The sequence below is a fragment of the Camellia sinensis genome, chromosome 5 (assembly GCF_055761805.1).
Source record: "Camellia sinensis isolate YWXY chromosome 5, ASM5576180v1, whole genome shotgun sequence".
Taxonomy (NCBI): domain Eukaryota; kingdom Viridiplantae; phylum Streptophyta; class Magnoliopsida; order Ericales; family Theaceae; genus Camellia; species Camellia sinensis.
In genome coordinates, this window is record NC_138965.1 from 11,993,781 (window position 1) to 12,016,095 (window position 22,315).

Sequence of the window (22,315 nt, forward strand, 5' to 3'; positions counted from 1 at the left end):
CATTTACCCCTTTGTTCCCTGTGTTTACTTGCATATTTGATGCCTTGCTATTTTAAATTCTCTGCCACCGGTATTATTCGAGTCTGTTGCATGTTTTTATTTTTATTTATTTATTTTATTGCATGAGAGGTAAGACTCATTATGGCCCCTATCAGTTTTGAATTATTTATTCAAAATTTGATGTCTAAGCTCTCATTTGGGATGAGCTAATTTAGTCTGATTTTTTTAATTTTTATTATTATTTTAGCTTGGTTAAAAAAATTGTGTTTAGATTTTTTTTTTTTTTTTTTTTTTTTTTTTTTTTTTGTAATTGATTTGATAGTTATGAGAGAAAAAGTGAAATAATTATGATTTGTATGTAATATTATTTTATTAACTGAATTAGCTTAGTTTATGATTTGGATGTGACATGCCTATTTTATAGTTTAAATGTGTCATTTAAATATAGGATTATTTTGAAAAATTAGTTAAAAATTGGTTTTTTAAACTTTTTTTTGACTTTTTTTTTTTTATATAAAAAAATGATACGATTCAAAATAGGTTGAAAGATCGTCTTCTTAAAAGAGCTCATAAGCTTCCTTTTGAGTTTGATAAAAAGCTATTTGATTTGGCACATACATAGATTGGTTTAGTTTTTTTAAATTTTATTTTATTTTACTTATTAAAGTTGGTTTTTGGCACCGGATGATTGTGCCAAATGACTTGAAGTTTTTTTTATTTTTATTTTAAACCAGATGACTTGAATGAAGTTGGTTTTCCGCATGAGGTGATTATAGTTGGTGCTAAATGAAGCCTTAATCACGTAATATAAGTTCTCTAATCTTTATTCAAATACCAACTAGGTTTTAACTTTAGTAAAAAAAACACTTAAAATCCTTTTCATTCTCTGGCTCAAATTAATAATAAAATCAGTCTTACCAATTCTTTCAAGGGAAAATTGGTAAAAAATTCAATCTAGCAATTGTCTAAGGTATTAACTTCAGTGATTTTTTTTTATTAGTGAGAGGTACATACTTTGTGAAATAGTTTAGTGAGAAGTACTAGATGATAATTTGTTTATAATTTTACTTTTTGACTTTTTTTTATCTATTTGACTTTTCGTTAACTATCTGTTCAAATTTATATCTATCTGTTCAATTTTTTTGTCTATCTGTGTCTATCTATTCAAATTTTTTTGTGCAAATTTTCTATTTGTCCAAATTTTACCTATCCAATTTTTTATCTGTACAAATTTTTTATCCAAATTTTATTTACACAAATTTTCATCTATATAATTTTGATCTGTACAAATTTTGCAGAGTAATCAAACATCTATTCAAATTTTGATCTTTTTTTTTGGTTGTTGAATTTGTTGACCTATTTGTTCAATTTTTGTATCTAATCTGTTGAACCTACTTTCTCTCTCTATGTGAAACCAATCATATGAATCTGTTGAATCTATCTATCTATTCAACCTATATATCTGCAATTTGTTTCATCAACATCAACCGAAAAAAGAAAAAAAAAACACACACACACACACATATCAAATGTGTCCAAATCTGAATTGAATAGTTTCAAATCCAAAGCACCAAAATAAATAAATAAATAAACAGATATATATATACACAATGTAATATATATATATATATATATATAAACTTCCTATTCTGCAATGAAAAAATAGACTAATTAGAATAGTAAGTTCTACGGTTGTTTTTGTGTTCTTATATATAAATGGACCTGTTGGCTTTTTGGCTTTTCGAAGGGTATTTTTGTAAATGTGAGCGTGCCAGCAAGGATCAATCAGTCCTTACAGAAATTGTGATTGCCAACCAATTACCAGACGATTGTGTTTTAGTTCTTTCAGCCTCAATGAAGAGGACTTTTACTGGTGGCTTGACTTAGGAGAAATTAAAAGGAATAACAGTAATATGAAGAACAATTGAAGTATTTCATTAAAATGAACACTTACAATGGTCCAAACTCAGCCTCGGAGAGGTTTACAACAGCAATCCACTTGAATCTACTTGAAACTACTCCTATGAATCGAAGTGCAGTGCGGGTATTTAAAGTGCAGGTATTTAAAGAACAGGTATTTAAAGACTGGAAATGTAAAAGACTGGAGAAGAAAATATATGAAGTAAATGACTGATTTGTATGATCTGAGTCCTGCTTTTTTTTCTGGGGGCTGCCCTGCTATTTATACTCGTCAGTGATGACCTTCGAACTGCACTTCGAACCGTCGAACTGCTCCTCCATGATCGCTGATCATGCTTCCTTACAAGTAGCTCCATTACGCCATTACTGGTAGTTGAGCTTCCCTCTTGTATTTGAATTTGAATATGAGTAACCGTTGAAGTTATGTCATCTTGCATCCCGTTATTGATCTAGTGTTACTCAGATCATGTGAGAACCAATATTTATTGCCACGTGTACGATCAGAATTGAAGGCTTGAATAACCTTCCTTTATTACCCTTACTCTGCCACGTGTCAAACTGTAACTGACTTTTACAAAATATGTAGCCAACAGGACCCAAGCCTTATCCACCTCCACTGTAAACTCTTGTTTAAACAATGAACCCAAAAAAAACAAAACAATATATATAATGTAATAGATATATGTATATTTATGAACTTCCTATTCTACAATGAAAAAAGAGACTAATTATAATAGTAAGCATTATTGTTGCTTTTGCGTAAATGGACTCAAGCCTCATCCACCTCCACTCCACTGTAACTGTGACTCTTGTTTTAACACCGATCAGTGCCCCATCTTTATCCAATGCCAATCACTATCTCTCACTAAAACTTCTCAACTCAAACAACAACAACAATCACTATTACAAAAATAGTTAAAGATCACATTTTGACAAAAAAAAAGATCTCACTTTTATTGAAAGTGTGATAAAAAAATTATATTGATATTTTAATCACACTTAATTTGATTGGGTGTGATAATATTTATTTTTTATGTCACTTTTCAATTAAGTGTGATTATATATATATTTTTTAATCACATCTTCTAATTAAAAGTGTGATTATATATACACTACTACTTTTTAATCACATTTTTTAAACAAAGTGTGATTATATATATATTTTTTAATCACACATTCTAATTAAAGTGTGATTGTTTATATATTTTTTAATCACACATTTTAATTAAAGTGTGATTACACAATTACTTTTTAATCACACTTTTTAAACAAGTGTGATTATATATATATTTTTTAATCACACATTCTAATTAAAGTGTGATTATTTATATATTTTTTAATCACACTTTTTTAATTAAAGTGTGATTGTATATACACTACTACTTTTTAATCACACTTTTTAAGTAAGTGTGATTATATATATATTTTTTAATCACACTTTTTAATTAAAGTGTGATTATTTATATATTTTTTAATCACACCTTTTAATTAAAGTGTGATTGTATATACACTACTACTTTTTAATCACACTTTTTAAGTAAGTGTGATTATATATATATTTTTTAATCACACATTTTAATTAAAGTGTGATTATTTATATATTTTTTAATCACACCTTTTAATTAAAGTGTAATTATATATACACTACTACTTTTTAATCACACTTTTTAAACAAGTGTGATTATTTATATATTTTTTAATCATACTTTTTTAATTAAAGTGTGATTGTATATACACTATTACTTTTTAATCACACTTTTTAAGTAAGTGTGATTATATATATATTTTTTAATCACACATTCTAATTAAAGTGTGATTATTTATATATTTTTTAATCACGTTTTTTTAATTAAAGTGTGATTATATATACACTACTACTTTTTAATTACACTTTTTAAGTAACATTACAAGAAAAGTGGGCTTATGAGACGGAACTTTTTGCGACGGCACATTTGCCGTCGCAAAAAATGTGACCTTTTGAGAAGGCACAATTTGCCGTCGCAAAAAATATGACTTTTTGAGACAGCACAACTTGCCGTCGCAAAAAATGTGACCTTTTGAGACGGCACAATTTGCCGTTGTAAAAAATATGACTTTTTGAGACGGCACGACTTGCCGTCTCACAAAAAAAAAAGTGACTTTTTGAGACGGTACAACTTGCCGTCGAGAAAAATATGCCTTTTTGAGACGGCACAACTTGTCGTTGCAAACAAATGTGACTTTTTGAGACTTCATATATATAGTTACAAAATGGTTTAAATAAATGCAATGGTATTTTTCTATCATAAAAAAAAATTTGAAAAAAACGACGTCGTCTTACTCTTTTGATATAACATTTCTCTTTTCATCAATTTTTTCATCTTCCTGTCTCTCTGTCTCTATCTCTGTCTCTCTTCTCTTTCTCTCTCTCACTCATCACTCTTCTCTGTCTGTCTGTCTGTCTCTCTCTCTTTCTCTCTGTGTCTCTGTCTCTCTTCTCTTTCTCTCTCTCACGCATCACTCTTTTCTGTCTGTCTCTCTTTCTTTATGTCTCTGTCTCTATCTCTCTTCTCTTTCTGTCTCTCACTCATCACTCTTCTCTGTCTGTCTGTCTCTCTTTCTCTCTGTGTCTCTCGTTCATCTCTCTTCTTTCTCTGTCTCTCTCCCTCGTTTATCTCTTTTTGCTATTCTCTCTCTCTCTGTCTATCTCTCGAGCATCTTTTGTTTCTCTCTTTTTTTTGTCTCTATCTCTCTGTCTCTCTCGTTTTTCTCTCTTCTCTCTTTTTCTTTTTTTTTTCTATGTCTCTCTCTCGTTAATCTCTTTTCGCTTTCTTTCTCTCTCTTTTTGTTTATCTCTTGTTCATCTCTTGTTTCTCTCTCTTTTTCTGTCTCACTCTCTCTATATCTTTTTCTCACTTTGTTTATCTTTATCTCTTTCTCTCTCTGTCTCTCACTCATCACTCTTCTCTTTCTCTGTCTACCTGTCTGTCTGTCTCTCTCTCCCTCACTGTGTTCGCCTTGCTCACTCTCTCCTTCATCTCTTCTCTATTTATTGAGCTCCCTCTCGATTTATCTATCCAACCATGTTGGGGACCCCCAGTGGTCGGTGACCCCCAGCACCCCCACCTCCACGTGGGGGGCTGTGAGAGCAAGAGTGAAAATAAATAAATAAATAAAATTTTTTGAACCAATCAGAAAACAGTGGGGGTGGTAGGGGTCACTCCTACTGGGGGTCTAGGGCATTTTTCTTATCGATCCACTACAAGAAAATGCACTTTTAACGACCACTTTGTCTCTTTCTCGCTCATCACTTTGTCTCTGTCTCTCTATCTGTCTCTCACTCATCTCTCCCTCTCACCACCCATCTTCTCTACCACATTTACCACTATTGCAAATGCCATTCCACTACTACCACTACTACCACTGTTGCCACTCCACCTCTACGATTACCATTACTACCATCATCGCCACTACTCCCCTACCACCACTACCACTACTACCACTACTATTACCATTACCTCTCCTCCACTACTGCCACTCCATCTCCTCTGTCTGTCTCTCCATTTCTCTATGTGTCTCTGTCTCTCTTCTCTCTCTCTCACTCATCACTCTTCTCTGTCTGTCCGTCTCTCTCATTCTCTCTGTGTCTCTGTCTCTCTTCTCTTTCTCTCTCTCACTCATCACTTTTCTTTGTCTGTCTGCCTCTCTGTTTTTCTCTATATCTCTCGTCCATCTCTCTTCTCTCTATCTCTTTCATCTATCTTCTCTCTCTGTCTCTTTTCTCTCTCGCTCTCTCGCTCATCTCTTTCTGCCTCTCTCTCGTTTATCTCTTTTCGCTCTTTCTCTCTCTCTATATATATATATCTTTTCACCTATTTTTCATCTTCCTTTCTTTCTTTTCTTTCTCTCTCTCACTCATCACTCTTCTCTCCCTGTCTGTCTATTTGTCTCTATCTCTCTCTCTCTCTCTCTCTCCCCCATTGTGTTCGCGTTGCTCACTATTTCCCTTCCGTCTTCTCTATTTACTGAGCTCCCTCTCAATTTATCGATCCACTACAAGAAAATACACTTTTAGCACCACTTTGTCTCTCTCTCGCTCACCACTCTGTCTTTCTCTCTCTCTCCTCTATCTGTCTCCCGCTTATCTCTCTCTCACACCACCCATCTCCTCTACCACCTTCACTACTACTGCAAACGCCATTTCACTACCACCACTACTACCACGGTCGCCACTTCACCACTACGACTACAATTACAATATTTTTCATTAAAATATTACCCCTACTTCTACCAAATAAAAAATAATAATAATTTTTTTTTCATTAAAAAAAATGAAACAAATAAATTTTCAAGCTTAGTAACCAAAATAAAATAATTTTTTTTAAAAAAATTTATTTTAACAAAAAATAAAGTTTTTTTGCGACGACAACCCATATTGCAAAAAATAAATAAATTAAACAGTGTTATTTTATTGTTTTAATTTTTTTTTTTTAAAAAAAAGATTTTGATTTTTCTCCCCCTCCCTTTTTTTTTTCCATTCCCGCTCTGTTCCCCGCCGCCCGCCCAAAACCAAAAAACCCTAGTCTCTTCTTACCCCTCACTCTCTATCGATCGATCGACTGTTGAAGGGTTTATATGTGGAGATGAAGTTTGAGAGGCCGAGTAAGATCCAGACGATCAGTTTGCCTATGATTTTGACCCCTCCTTACAAGCATTTGATCGCTCAGGCACACAATGGTTCTGGCAAGACTACTTGTTTCGTGCCTGGCATGTTGAGCCGTGTTGATCCCAAACTCACTGCTCCTCAGGCGCTCTGTATCTGCCCTACCTGAGAATTGGCGATCCAGGTTCGTTAACATATGCAAATCTGTACATAATTTCTATTTGATCAAAAATTGAAATAGCTAACCTTTCTATGTCGCGACATGTAATTGGACCAAAGCATTACTGGTTGATCGATTTTGTTGCTTCTGGTGTTCTAAAATGTTAATATTGAAATAATTTCAAATGTGATCCTCTGAGTATATCGACGTGTTCTTGTGAATTTGTGCATTCATTTGCCTTACTTAATCACTTGTAAATGAATGAATTGAATTTTCATGTGTTTGTAAGACTTCCATTGCTAGTGATGACAAATTTTTGGCATTGGTAGTGCATGCATTGTTGGGCTTGATTGATCTGTATCTTTTGGTGTTGTATCTTCTAAGATGGTTTTATGTTTGGTATTTCATTTGTGTTGCTTTTTTAGTATAAGGATAGTCAAATCAACTCAGTAGATAAACGTGCAAGGATGGGGAGTATTGAGATATATGTTTGTATGTGCTAGACAGTTTGGATTGATTTTTGTTTGACCTAGAGTTACGAGGGAGGATCGAAAGTCGAAAGTTGAGATGATTATTGGGCCTTGGAACTACATTGAATTCTTTTCTGCAGTGATGTAGAGGCTTGTCTTTTTAAAATACCGTTACTTCTAAATTCGGTACACTATCAAGTACTCTAACCTTTGAGCTATTGCCTAACACCAATCTCCTCCTCTATGTTCTTTCCCAATATGCTTTTTAACACAGTGATGCTTACTATTACCCAAATCACAGTTAAAGATTTGTTTATTTGTTCCACCTCTTTGGTAATTCTACTCCATGCTTTGTGATTTCGGTTCATCTGTACCTGTGCGAAGGTATCAAGGAGAAAATTGATTAATATTACCAAGGGTACTGTCATGGCAACATTCTAGATGAAACCATAAATCATAGGTGAAAGACTGTTAACTTGTGTTTCACAACACTACAAACACATACACACACACACAGAATGTGATTAGCTGGAACCTCATGCACTGGGTTTCCCTATTTAGCCTTCCTTTTTCTGTACACAAAGAAGAGATTGTTAGGTGAGGAGAGATTTGAGGCTTCTGCAATCAGCTCACATAGAAGAGATTGTTAGCTCCTCCTTTCAAGTTATCTATGGAACAAAACCTAAGCAAAAGGTGCAGCTTTTAGAAAGGTAAATTTAATCTTAATTCCCCATCTATAATGTTTTAATCATATCATTAATTGGACTGATGGTGGTGATGATGTTTTAACTAGCCTTGCTGGAGATGCTCTTATGTTCTGTTCTGCAATGTTTGTGAAACTAAGGATGAATTAATGATATATGGTTCTCTGGTGGGTTTAAAGATCAGTGTTCTTTAACATGTAGTTTAATATTTAATCAATGGTAGCAAGTGGATCATGTGTACACATTTTGTTGGGACTTTTCTCTAAAGTGTTTGTGAGTTTAGGATTTAACTAATAGTAGTGGATGACAATGATACAGAACATGGAAGTTCTTAAGAAGATGGGGAATTATACAGGAATTACTTTTGAATGTGCTATACCAATGGATAGCAGCAATTATGTTCCAATTTCAAAACGAGCACTAGTGACAGCACAAGTAGTGATTGGCACTCCTGGTACAATCAATAAATGGGCGACAACAAAGAAATTGAGCACGAACTATTTGAAGATTCTTGTTTTTGATGAAGCTAACCACATGTTGGCAGAGGTACTATCATACCTCTTATTGAGATTATGTATGTTTTATGTGCTTATGATAATTATTAGTAAATCTTAAACCCCCAAATCTAGTATTTGTATATTCTTTTATTTACTTTTAATTTTAGATATTGATGATGGTTTTGCTTTGATTTGTATTTTCCGATCTTTGTTATGTATGTGTAGATTTAGAAATTTATGTATGATCTACGAGTTTGATCACTAATCTCTTGTTATTTTGAAACAGATTTCCCTAATCCCAAGTTGTTTTGATGATGAGCTTGTAGTACATGTCTCAGATTGTGGTTTGGCTCCTCTAATATCATCTGTCTCTGAAAGTCAGGTAATTGCTTGTCATTTGATCTTTAAATTCATTGATAATTGGTTGTTAAAACATGAATCTTTGAGTATGCGCTAATTGTCACAACTCAATTTTTTGTGCTTTGAATATCAAGTATTGGTTAACTTCGATTTGTGTCTGTGTCACTTACACCCTAAAGAGCATGGATATGACCGTTGGACATTGATACGACATGCTATAACATGCGAACGTGTCAATTATTAAAAAACTAGGACATGATGCCCAAATAAATATAGATTTTACATGTATGCATGAAAGTAAATTTATTTATTTTCATCACAAATGCAATTTATAACTCAAGTTGGTGATTTAACATGGTGTGAGCTTAGTTTGTAGGAGAACTTGGGTTTAGGTCTCTCTGCTTATTTTTTTCCCATTTTCTTGGGTGTAGAAGAAAGTTTGAAAATTTATAGCACTCCAATTGTTTGTTCTAAAGCCTAGAAAGAGACTCATTGATGACTTTGGTTTATCAAAATAACTTGTTTGAATTTTGAAACTATACCCTTATTTGGTCTGTGTTGTTCTCAGTTTTCGATTCGTCAATTTGATTGGCTAATGGTGATATTTGTTTGTAACAGGGGAATTTAGTGCTGTTCCAGGAAGAAAACTTGAACCTTGTACTGCTTTTTATTCTTCTTGCTAGTGTAGGTAACTCATGTTCATTGAATGATAAATTTTAGTGAAGGAATGCATTTTCAAAATTTTGGTTTCCCAAAAGCAGTTGCAGTTTGTTAGATTGTGGTTTCCCATAATAATCGTAGAAAATGATAAGATTTTCAAGAAAAAAAAAAACATAAGGAATCAAATCAAGTAAATAAATAGAGGAGATAAATAAAATTGTTCTGTGTAAAATTATTTAGTTTTTGTGACACCAATGAATTGCTGATGGTTTTACTTTATTTTTAAGGTGGAAAGGCCCTAGCCGATGGCACAAGCCAGTGGACTGGGTTCAAATTGAAAGGAAGCGACATGACAAGGTGTGTGAATATAGATACAGACATCTGGCGATCATTCTTGGATGCTTATGAGGCAAATTAAGAAAACCTATCATTCACTATTGATCTTGATGTGGTTATTTTTGAAGAGATAGTAACCATTTACTTGTGATATTATTCAGGAAAGAACATTGGAAGAGCACAAGAAGCTGGTGGGAGAAATCCTAAAACGTGACCAAAAAAAGCGTAAGAAGATTGAAGCTGCTGGTATTGATTATGAGTGCCCTGAAATTGTAAGAATCTAAATCTTGCCATTTTTTTGTTCTTCAATGCTCTTGCAATTGTTATAAAAATATAGGGAACTACTTTCGAAAATTCAGGCTTGAATTTAAGGGATAATTTATGCTTTTATGCTAATCCAAAATTTGGAGGCATGGGCCAGCGTTTTTTGACAAGCAAAGTTGCGAGTTCCTATTGTCTTGAGTCCTAGGGTTCTCTGGATGGTAAGACTTGGACAAACTTGAGAGTGCACGAGAATGACCAGACAATGTGCAAACCGAGTCAGTTTGCTTCATGGCCAATAATAGGTCCCAATGCTCTGCTTCCCTTCAGATTCTTTAGGGGTTATATTGACTGCTCCCACAACCAATGATTCTAATCCATGGAACTTTTGGATTTGCTTTTTGGAGCTCTATGGTATGGTTACTTCCACTAAGTTGATTGTGTAATGAATGATCAGACTAGTCGTTTGGCCCATCGCAGCCCCATTATGTACAGTTTCTGCTCGTGAGAAATAAAAGTGATGCTTGGCTCTGAAGCCTATCCCACAACTCTCTGTCATGGCTTGAAACATGCCGCTAAGAGGTTCATTCTTCACATTATGGCACAACTTAGAACACTTCTAGGACTATGTTTGGATTAAGGATTTGAGAATTGATATCCTTCCTATTTTCTTTCCTTTTGCATGTCATTCCTCAAATCTTTGATCCAAACAGAGCCTCAGACAATTTTCCTAGAAAAACATCATATGTGAATTGAATTTATTATGTGTGAGTTACACTATACAAATTTAAATCTATGCTATATATTAAAATTTTACAAACTTTGTAAAAATAAAAATATGAGTACATAGCACTAGTTAAAAAAAAAAAAATTATGAACCATGTGCATTCCACTATGATGAGATCGTCCTCTTTTAATTTGGACTTTGGTGGATTGAACATTCAAATTATCCATATTATATATAAGGAAAATTATATAAATAGAAGTTGCTTTAGTAAATTACCTATTACAATGAGATGGTTGGAAAGCAACCCCATTTTGGCAGATTCCTTTCCATGAATTGGGAATTGGGTGGCATCCCCTCTTGATGCTTTCTTAATATACTTCCGGGAAAAAAAAATTATTAGCTACCAGTTTTAATGATTTTGTAATTTACTTTATTGTATATGGTGACCATCTTTTCTTTTTGGCTTTGTCAATTGTACTTTATTGTAAGGATGTGTGAGTTTGTTATGCACTTCTGTGTCATATGTTGTATGTTGTAAGTTGTAACAAGTGTTGTACTTCTATTTTTCCTCCTTAATTGTGTCTTCTCTTTGTAATTTTTTGGGTATTACAACCCTCTTTCTTCTGCATTGTTAGGTGAGGAACATTATTTGCTCTAACTAGTGATAGACTGAACTGTTGATTATTAATATGTGCAATGGCTTGTTGAGTACAATGCGGCTTTGGCATCCATCTGCTTCATGATTTTGCTTGGATTTGTAGATGATGTCCTCGATGTCCCTTGGAGAGTGTGAGTATTCCAATCATATTTTTTGGATTTATCGGCCCATTTATTTCAAGAGCACTGTTTTCTCTTTGCATTACTGCATTCAAAGTTAATGCTAAACTAGGTCTTTCTGACTTTGAAGAATAGGAAATTATTATTGCCATCAATTGCTGCTCTTCCTCTGTTGATGGCCTATGCTGGACATCCAACTATAGTTATACCAAAGCCTCTCATTCCCTATCTTGGGCTTGAGTTTTTGGATCTAGGTAAACCTAAAGCATTGATTATGATTTTAGAGACCTTTCGGAAAAAAAAATTCTGATAAACCCAGATCCATGTCCCCAATTTCTTCTACTACAACTTTCATTTTGAATCGTTCATGTTTTTTTCAATTTCACCATCATTTCACTTTCTCATCAACATCACTTGTCATCTCTACCTCACTAATTTCTTGCATTAATTTCTAGAAACAGGGCATTACTCTAAATTGGGTGAAAAAACTCATCACCCTCTTTCCAAAATTTCTTGATTCTAAGTAATTATTTTATATGTGCCAAACAGTCTTCTAACCCAACAACATCAACTTCCTACTTTTCATGTATGAGAGGTTAAGGGTTCGACTTTCGTTAGAGGCAAGGCTGTGTGGCACCATTCTTTTTTTATCACTATGTTGCACACTCTTCCCAAGGAATTTCAGACAAAATAGTATTTGAGTTCTATGTGCAAAATTTACTCTTTCTATTAGATTGAAGGCATTGTATGACAAATTTAATTCTAGAATTGAATATAAGACTCACCTTGTTTTTGTCTCATTGTTAAATTGTGAACAAATAATATTTCTATGTACTCTCAGCCTCAATTCATCATATTTACAAGTAGAAAGAGAACTTGTAATTTAAGTTGCCAATGATTGAGGAAAACATTGTTGGTAGAGCTAGCTATCTTCTGCTCTTCATGTTTATGCAATCTATAATTATTCTGTTTGTTAGGTATTTGTGCTAAATTTAATTGAATTACTTGATGCAGGTTTTGGTTGTAGGTGGTGGTGATGGTGGAGTTCTTAGGGAAATCTCTCGCCACAATACTATTATATAATTCCGAACGCCATAATTAAGTGATCCCATAGTTAAGCTTGAAGTTGCTCTTAAGGTAATTGAAACTCTTGTTGCAAATCACTGATCTGCCATAGAGATAGGTCACTGACATAGTTTTATTTTGATTATTTTAAGCTAAACTAACACATTTAAGTGCATTAAATTTTCAAGTCAAGTTTGATATATGTTTTTGTAGATTTTGTTGAGGGAATAGTTGATATGATCGAGCGGTTGATGTTGGGAGCCAAAAATTATGTTGCTCTTCTTTTTTTTTTTTTTTTTTTTGAAGACTTGAATTTTTTAGTACAGTGTATTTAAAGATGATTAATGGATAATGTCTATTATAAATTTAATTAATTTGTTAATTTTGTTATTTTTCATTTACAAAAAATTGTTTGGTGCTTGTAATTGATTTTTTTGTTGTAGCAAACCCATATATGATTTTTTTTAATAAATAATTATTTGCGACAGTAAAACTATGGTCGCCAAAAGTGTTTTTTTTTTTTTTTTTTATTTTTTTTTTGCGATGGCAAAATAGCTGTCGCAAAAAGTCTTTTGCGACTGTATTTTTATTATTTGTGACGGCATGTGACGGTCGCAAAAAGTATTTTTTTTAGTAGTGAATGTTATTAATCACACTTAAAAGATGTGATGTAAATATTTTTAATCACACTTAAAAGGTGTGATCGAAATGTTATTAATCACACTTAAAAAGTGTGATTAAAAATGACCCTTTTTAATCACACTTCCAAAGATCACACTTAAAAGGTGTGATCTAAATACTTTTAATCACACTTAAAAGATGTGATCAAAATATTTTTAATCACACTTAAAAGATGTGATCTAAATATTTTTAATCACACTTAAAAAGTGTGATTAAAAATGACCACTTTTAATCACACTCCCAAAGATCACACTTTAATAAAACTTAAAATGTGTGATTAAATAACATACATCACACAAAAAAAGTGTGATCTTTATCTGTTTTTGTAGTAATGTATGATCCGGGATCGAGGCAGGGACCAAATTGGAGAGAGTAGATTGAAGATCACAAATCCGAGATCGTCAGCGGTTGAGACAGCCATGGTGGTGTTGGGGGGAGGGGGAGGATGGTGGTGGTGGTGTTGAAGATGAAGAGAAAGAGAGAAGAAAGAGAAGATAGGGGTGGTTGAGATGGCAACGGTGGTGTTGGAGGTGGTGTCAGAGACGGTAGCGTCAGGACGATGGTGTTGGTGCTGGAAATGAAGAGAGAGAGAGAAGAGAGAAGTAAGCTTTGATTTTCTTTTTCCACCGTATAACCTATATGCATGGCTAATTTGGTCGTTTTATAGAACTTGTCTTTATAAGTAAATTATTTTAGAGTGTAGACTTTTAGGAAAAGAAAATTTAAAATTGGATTTATAAACCGAGTGCTCTTCTTTTAAGGGAGAGTTTTTTTTTTATAAATTCAAAATCTTGGCCGTAATACGAATCAAAATCTTAACTCTTTCATATGAAATGAGTAAAGTAGGAATATACATGGATTAAATTGATCCGATTTTAGAATAAATCAAGAATTGACCTGTAGGAATCGTTTTTAGAAAAATTAGAATCGTAACCAAACTGTTAAATTGTGAAATCGTACCAAAATTGAATCATAGAAATTGGTTTAGTTTAGTTTAGTTTTATTTTGCAATTCTAGAAATTTTATATAACAATAAATATGATATATATTTTATGTTAGTAAACAAATTAATGATAATTAATTTGGTTAAGTTGGTTAGAATTTACCAATTTTACAATGAAGGCTAGTGTCCAAATCTTATAAGAGACTTTTTATATTTTAATAATAATTTTTACATATAAAAAATATAAAAAAATAATAAATAAATATGTTACAGCTCTGTTTGGTACTGTAACCAAAGATTTGGAATCGAGAATCAGACCGATTTGAATGGTTCCACAAATTTTAGAACCAAAACTAGAATTGAAACAAATAAAAATCAAAATTGGCTATTTAGACTGGATTGGATCGATTTACCACTTTTACCCCCTTTTTTTGTACACCCCTAGAGTAAAGAAGTGCTTACCCAACTTTTACTTAAAATTTTAAATAAATTACACATACTTATTTTGAGATTTGAAGAAAATATAACAAGTTATAGAGTTTTGGCATAATTATATTAATGTTTTTTTAGTAAAATAAAAAAGACCAATACTAATGTAGATGGTATAAAAACACAAAGTCACACAATATAAAACATACGTTTCAATATAAAACATATGAAAATATTCAATGTGTTTGGTTTCAGTTTTCTGAATTTAATTTTCTAGAAATTAAATTTTATGTTTTTTGTACTTTTTGTTTTTAATGAATATTTTAAAAATGTTAAAAAAAATTTTAAAATTTTTTAGATGTACCTTACTTAGATGTATCTAAATAGTAAAATATTTGTGAAAAAATATTTTAAAAAATTAATCAATACACGAAAATATGAAAAATATACTGAATTTTTATTTTATTTTTTGATATTTTTGATATTTAGTGAATTTTTTAAATATTTTTTTTACAAATATTATACTTTTTTAAGTGTATTTATGTTAGATGTGTTTAAAAATTAAAAAAATTGCTTAAAATATTAAAAAAAATTCAGTGAAAACAAAAAAAATACGAAAAATGAAAAAATAAAATTTTTTGAAAAGTGGATTTTGAAAACTGAAACCAAACAGAGTGATTATTTTTCATTTATATAACTAATAAATTTTTAATAAAAATAAAATTATATGTTATATTAATTAAAATCTTAATGCTGTGTTTGGTTAGGGGATTTGGGGAGAGATTTGGAAAGGAAAAGGAAAAAAGCGTGTGAAATTATGTGAAATATAGGTATATTTATTCACATTTCACATAATTTTTTCATTTCCTTTTTCAAATCTTTTCTCAAATCTCCTAACCAAATACAGTATAAAAGAGTTCCATATAATTGTTTCAAACTTACAAGACTCGTGTATTTTCTCTAAACCTCTCCAAACAAACCAAACCTTATTGAAAGTCAATATAATTAACTAATTTTTTTATTCACATAATTAAATCTGAATAAGAATTAAAGTCATAATCGGACATAAATGCATAATTTGAGTCCATTATACAAATCCTGGGTCAAATCTATTTTTAAGTAGATCTTTTTTTTTTTTTTTGGGTACATCGGAAAATAAAGCAAACAATGGGGACTAGGCCCGTTCCCTAGATAGACCTATCATGTCTGCGACAAGCAGACTTTGAATTTCAGCTGGTGGTTCATTCACTACCAGCATGTCTTCGGGTTGTTGAGCTCCAAATTTTGCCAAGGCATCAGCACAAAGATTTCCTTCCTTCCTTCCATACATGTTGGACGGTGCATTGACAGCCTCGGAGCAGAATTCTAGCATCCTCAACCAAGTTCGGGAATGGGCAGTTGTCACCTATTTTCTCGTTCATCAGTTAAACCACTTGCATCGCATCTGTTTCAATGATGACATTGTTCATGCCTTTTTGGAGAATGATTGTGAGCCCTTTATACAGAGCCCAAAGCTCAGCTTCTAGGCTTGTCTCTAGTTACAAGCAGCCATAGTAGCCACACACCCAAGCTCTATGTTCATCTTTAATCAGCCCACCAAAGCCTCCATCTCCTCTGAGTTTCCTGCTGCCATCAGTGTTGAGTTTCAATCTTCCTGCAAGAGGTAAGCACCAGTTAATGAGTCTATATGAAGGTCTGGGTTGTGTAGCATGCTGGAGGAATGCCTGATGGATTGTTCTAGAGTAGTCAAAGATGAATTTAGCACTCTCTTGGGGACTAATAGATTTTCTTTCAAAAACAAAACCATTTCTGTTTTTCCAAATCTTCCATAGAGATACCACAAAAATAAAATACAAAGAGAGTTGGTCAGAAAAGTGTGTTTTGCTCTGAGCATTCCTCTTAAGCCAATCCATCCAAGTCCTCTGCAGCATATCCAAGTACCACTTTTTCTCAAAAATAATGAGCCACATTTTTTTTGCCATATAACAATCTCTAAATAGGTGGTTGATATCCTCAACCCCGTTACACCTGCGGCATTGAGGGTTGTTGGTTAATCCTCTTCTCAGTCGCATGTGATTAGTGAGAAGCTTCCCATGGAGAACAGTCCACAAGAAACCTTTCAGTTTCTGAGGTAATCTCAATTTCCACACCCATGTCTAATCCTCCTCCATGTTCTCACAACCTAACAACAAGTTATACACAAATGAAATGGAGAACTCTCCACCAGGGGGCCCCTTCCATAAGGGTAAGTCCAGCCCATTGTCAACAGGGAGTGGAGTCCCTAGAATAAGGGCAGCTAGGCATGGGGGAAAGTTACATCTCACAATGTCAACATCCCAATTCCCATTATCCCCTAGCAGCTCTCTCAAATTGGTAAAAAGGTTATCAATAGCATGGTTAGTTTGAGTGGTACCAGACACAAATTCCTCAAAGGAACTGTTTCCACACCACCAATCCTTCCAAACATTCACACTGTTGCCATCACTGACCTTCCACTTCGCACATTTCCTTAAAATGCGCCTAGTTTTCATAATACCTCTCCAAACATGAGAAGCATGCCTTGCTTTTTCCAAGTTAAAGAAGGAATTATTTTTGAGGTATTTAGTCCTCAAAACCTCACACCACAAGCTGTCTTTGTGGCTAATCAGATTCCAGTCTAGCTTCGAGAGCAGAGCTAGATTCTGATTTCTAGCTTTCTTAATCCCAAGGCCACCATATTTCCTCATGTTGCACACAACATCCCATTTGACAAGGTGTATTTTTTTTCTTGTCTATAGTATCTCTCTAGAGGAAATTTTTGCTAAGCCTATCAATCACTACAAATTTGTGATGGCAAAAGCATTGTCTGCATAGAATAAGAAAAGATAGTAGAGGCCGCAGACTTGATGAGAGTAGCTCTACCATTCATGGAAAGAGTGTTGGCTTTCCAACCAGCCAACCTTTTTTGCATATTCTCCAAGATGTTAGAAAAGTGACTCCTGTTAACCCTGCCATGGATAACAGGAACACCCAGGTATCTACCTAAATCAGAGGTAAGAGGAATACTACACAAGGTACTGAACTCTTTGGCATTCCTCCTATCAATGTTAGGGGATACAAAGAGCTTGGATTTATGGGAGTTGATATTCAAACCAGAAAGCTCACAAAACTCATTCATAATTTTCATGATTATATTACAGTTGGATGTAGTAGCTTGGCCAAATAGCATTAAGTCATCAGCAAAGAAGAGGTGGGTAAGTTTAGGCCCCCCTCGGGAAGTCTCCACACCCTTCCAAGCCTTACTATTAGCTGGAAGACTAATCATATTAGAGAGTCTTTCTAAACAAAGCATAAACAGATATGGGGACAAGGGGTCACCTTGTCTCAACCCTCTAGAGGGTATGAATTCCTCCAGAGGTTCCCTATCCCAGATGATAGCAGTGCTAACAGTGGTCACACAACACATGATAAGTTCAATAAGAGTAGTATCAAAGTTAAATTCCTCCAAGGTTTGTTTTAAGAAATCCCAAGAAATATTGTCATAAGCTTTTTCCAAGTCAATTTTAAAAACCAAGCCTCCCTTCTTACCTTTCTTATTATTCAAAGAGTGAATAATTTCTTAAGTAACAATAACATTGTCACTGGTATTCCTACCAGTGATGAAACTACTCTGGTTAGGACGAATAATCTTATTCAAGAGAGGCCTCAGCCCATTAACAATGATTTTAGAAATGATCTTATAGGACACATTACAAAGACTGATAGGTCTAAACTGTTTCACACTCTCAAGGTTGTCAATTTTTGGAATCAAAGCAATAAGAGTTCTGCTCACTTCTCTAGGGATTTGGTTAGTCCAAAAACACTGTCTCACAAAATCACACACAGAGGCACCAATAATAGACCATTAAGTTTGGTAAAAAATAGCATGGAACCCATCCCTCCTAGGTGCTTTGAAAGCACTAAGATTCTTAACAGCTCTCCACACTTCCTCATCAGAAATGTCATGGGTAAGATCAGAATTATCCTCCTGAGTCAGCTGGCACCTTACCGGGTTATTCCAACTGGATGAGAGATAGCCAGGTAAAGTATGGTTGAAGAGATTCTCAAAGTAGTTGGTGATCAAAGTTTTGAGTTGGTCAGGTTGGTCTACCCACACCCCATTAGCATCCTTGAGGATCTCAGTCTTCCTCATTCTTCTTTTAGCCAGGGTAGTGAGGTGGAAGAATTTGGTATTTCTTTCACCCTGAGTAATCCACTTGGCTCTAGCTTTTTGGAACCAAAGAAGCTCTTCTTGATACAAAACAAGGTTATATTGTTCAACAAGATCAAGTTCCAATTGGTGTAGGTTGTGGGAATAATTAGAAGCTTGAGCGATTTGGATTCCCTCAATCCTCCCAAGAAGCCATCTCTTCCTTCTAAAGATGTTTCCAAAAACCTGTTTATTCCAATTACTAGCTGCATGAGAAAGAATCTCAAGACTGTTACTCAGGGAGGGTGAGGAAATAGCCCAACTAGACTCAACCACAAATTTAAAGTCCTCATGGGTAATCCACGCAGCCATAAATTTAAAGGGCCTACTAGAAGGGTTAAAGTGAGACTTACCTTAAGTGAACACCATCATTGGGGAGTGGTTGGAATATGTTCGAGGTAGGTTTCTGACTACTCTATCCGGAAATAAAGTTCGCCACTTAGTGTTGCACATCGCTCTGTCCAGTCTAACCATAGTGTTGGCCTATTCTTTCCGATTATTAGACCATGTCAACCTTGGTCCAGCACAGCTGTCATGACCCGAACCCGCCCCCGTGGGTTAAGGACATAACCGGCCAGTAATCATGAGATTACCTACGGCCTCAAACCAAACCAAACGTATTTTAACAGAGTTAATAGAGGTCAAACAGAAGCAATTTAAAACTTTGTCCAAAGAGCTGTGCTTACATGGCATATTATAGCAAACCATACATATGCATATTAATAACTCACAACAAAATATGTACTACACAAGGTTCTGTACATACAGGATCATATAAGTCCAAGTCAACCTAAGAAAACTATATACAACATATTCAAAGACTTCGCCCACATGACAAAATAAAACAGAATGACAGAAAGGCGAAGACGGGTCTCGTGCATGAGACACAGGGGCTGACTCTCACAAAACCTTTGTTGTTCTTCGCAGACTTCACTAGGGCTGGGTTGGACTTCTCTTGGCTCACCTACAAACACATGAATGAGCGTGAGCGAAAGCCCAGTGAATAATATCGAATAAAGGAGTTATACAAATGGTACGTAGAACAACATGCTTCAAATGGCCTTGGGCCCAATTCATATTGTCATTTATGTCAAACTGGCCTTTGGCCCATTCATTTATTCGTGTCAAACTGGCCTTTGGACCATTCATTTATTCGTGTCGAAATGACCTCTGGCCCATTCATTCATTCGTGTCAAAACGGCCTTTGGCCCACTCATTTATTCGTATCAAACTGGCCTTTGGCCTATTCATTTATTCGTGTCGAAACAGCCTTTGACCCATTCATTCATTCGTGTCAAAACGGTCTTTGGCCTATTCATTTATTCATGTCGAAATGACCTCTGGCCCATTCATTCATTCGTGTCAAAACGGCCTCTAGCCCATTCATTCATGTCAAAACGGCCTCTAGCCCATCCATTTATTCATGTCGAAACGGCCTCTGGCCTATTCATTCATTCGTGTCAAAACGGCCTTGGCCCATTTGCTCTTTAAGCATAGCAAACGTTTGTCCACAATTCAAATTAACAGACTTATAGGAAGATACGCAGTTGGACAAATAGCATATCCCAGATATCTTTATTAAGATACTACTCACAGTGATCGGTTGGTTGATTTGCCCTGGAGCTTGACCCTACACATTACATAACACATACGGGTCACAAATAATTCAATCCGTTCTTTAATTCACATATTCCTCTTTAGGCTTTGTCCTTATCCCTTTAATTCATTTACAATGCTCAATGCGTGCCTAAGAGTGCTTAGAAGTGAAAGAGGACGGAAAACAAAACTCAGAATGCCTTTTCAAAATTTCAAAAAACAGGGTCCCCGCTCGAGTGTGGACTTCCCCGCTCGAGCAGACCCATGAGGTCTGCAAAAGTGCTGGATGCATCAAGATTACGCTTGAGCGTGAAGTCTGGCGCTCGAGCTGAAGGTTTGTCTACATAGCATCCAGCTCGAGCGTGAACTTCCCCGCTCGAGCGGACATCCAAGTCTACAAAAATACTGGGAGCACGAAATTCACGCTCGAGAGCGGACATCAAATTTTCTGGTTCCAGAACATGTTCTTGAGCTCCAATTCGACATTCCATCCAACATTTCTTGCATGCAATAGCTCAAACTTCACATATACATATCCTAACATGGTATAAACACCAAATTACAACACAATAAAGCTCAATTTCACAATTTAATCACATGCACGTCTCAAATTAACTCAAGCTCATCACCAACACACTAAATTCAAACATGCAAGACTCAAACTCCCACGATTTGCATTTGCATGTGAAATATACACAATATCCTCAACTTAATTGGTGAAGAGATGATCAAATACATAGACTTAAACCAAAAACCCAACATGGATCATACACATTGTGCTCAAATATGGAAATTCATAGTAATTTCCTACATGCATGCATCTATTGACTTTAAATTCCACAAATACAACTCAATTTCCTTATAATCAAACTAATTCATGTTCTTGACCATTAATCAAACTTGAATTCACAATATTACACATTAAACTCATGAATTCAAAATCAATTGCTTACCTAGAAGCCCAATCTTCCCATTCTATGGTTAATTCTTGAGTTTAACTTCAAGACTTCCAAGGTTCAAGACCAAAACATAGATTTTTTCCCATCTCTCTCCCTAATTTCGGGTCTCTCCCCCTCTAGAGAGCTAAATCAGCCAAAAGATGAAACAAAGAGAGGAATTGAGTGTGTATTGCCCCTTATATACAAGTCCCACTAAATCAATTTAATAATAATAAATAATTGGGCACTAATTCATCAATTAAATCAATTTAATTTTATCCGAATCAATTTTCAATCAAATTTCATCGTAGGCTCTAAAAATTACGCTAATCACAATGGCATAGTCAATTTCGGGTTTCGTGGCCGATAAGGCCTTCAATTTAATTTTCAAAGAAGATAATCAAACAGATATTCTTACGGTGAACAGATAGAAATTCAAAACCACTTATTTTCACATAAATGGTACACATAAACATATCAAACACATAATCATATTCATAATAAGGACCAATTAGCATAGTACGAAACAGGGTTATCACAGTCTTTCCCGCTTTAGGAAGTTTGGTCCTCCAAACTTATTTCACCTTTAGTCGAACACAATTTGGAACACTTTTCATTCAACGATTCCAATCCTTTTTGATAGTCGTTTACTTAGTTTCAAAACCGAACAACACTCTGTTCTCAAACAGTCAGAGACTTACCTTTTTCCTCCATACAAGGCTTGTATGGTGTCACACCAAAACTAGAGTGTAAGCTGTGGTTGTAAGCAAGGTCTGCCAACAATGGATAGATCTTCCAAATTCCCTGAAAAATCTACTGCACACATTTGTAGCAGTTCTCCCAAAAGTCCTTTCAAATTATACATCGATTTTCGGATGGAAAGCAGCGCCAAATCACAATTCAGTCCCCATTGCCTTTTGA

At 34.4% G+C, this 22,315-nt stretch overlaps 1 protein-coding gene and 1 long non-coding RNA gene across 2 annotated transcripts; one reads left to right on the forward strand and one right to left on the reverse strand.

Annotated features, from left to right (window-relative positions):
* Positions 1-11,342: 11,342 nt before the first annotated feature.
* On the forward strand, positions 11,343-13,067 carry LOC145790039 (uncharacterized). The gene is made up of 4 exons (XR_014328670.1): positions 11,343-11,526; positions 11,650-11,768; positions 12,529-12,651; positions 12,793-13,067. It is a non-coding gene; the product is annotated as an uncharacterized LOC145790039 (long non-coding RNA).
* A 4,374-nt stretch (positions 13,068-17,441) lies between these two features.
* Positions 17,442-19,172, reverse strand: LOC145791221 (uncharacterized). Its single transcript, XM_082871542.1, has 2 exons — positions 18,544-19,172; positions 17,442-18,054 (listed from the first exon to the last, which is right to left on the reverse strand). Exons 1-2 carry the CDS (start codon positions 19,170-19,172, stop codon positions 17,442-17,444), a joined length of 1,242 nt encoding a protein of 413 aa, XP_082727668.1.
* Between the last annotated feature and the right edge of the window lie 3,143 nt (positions 19,173-22,315).

Excerpts from the sequence above, each read along its gene's own strand:
- LOC145791221 (XM_082871542.1), bottom strand. The coding sequence starts at position 19,172 with ATGGCTGCGTGGATTACCCATGAGGACTTTAAATTTGTGGTTGAGTCT. Across the intron at positions 18,055-18,543 it reads AAAGCACCTAGGAGGGATGG|CACTGCTATCATCTGGGATA; the intron begins GTTCCATGCTAT and ends GACCACTGTTAG.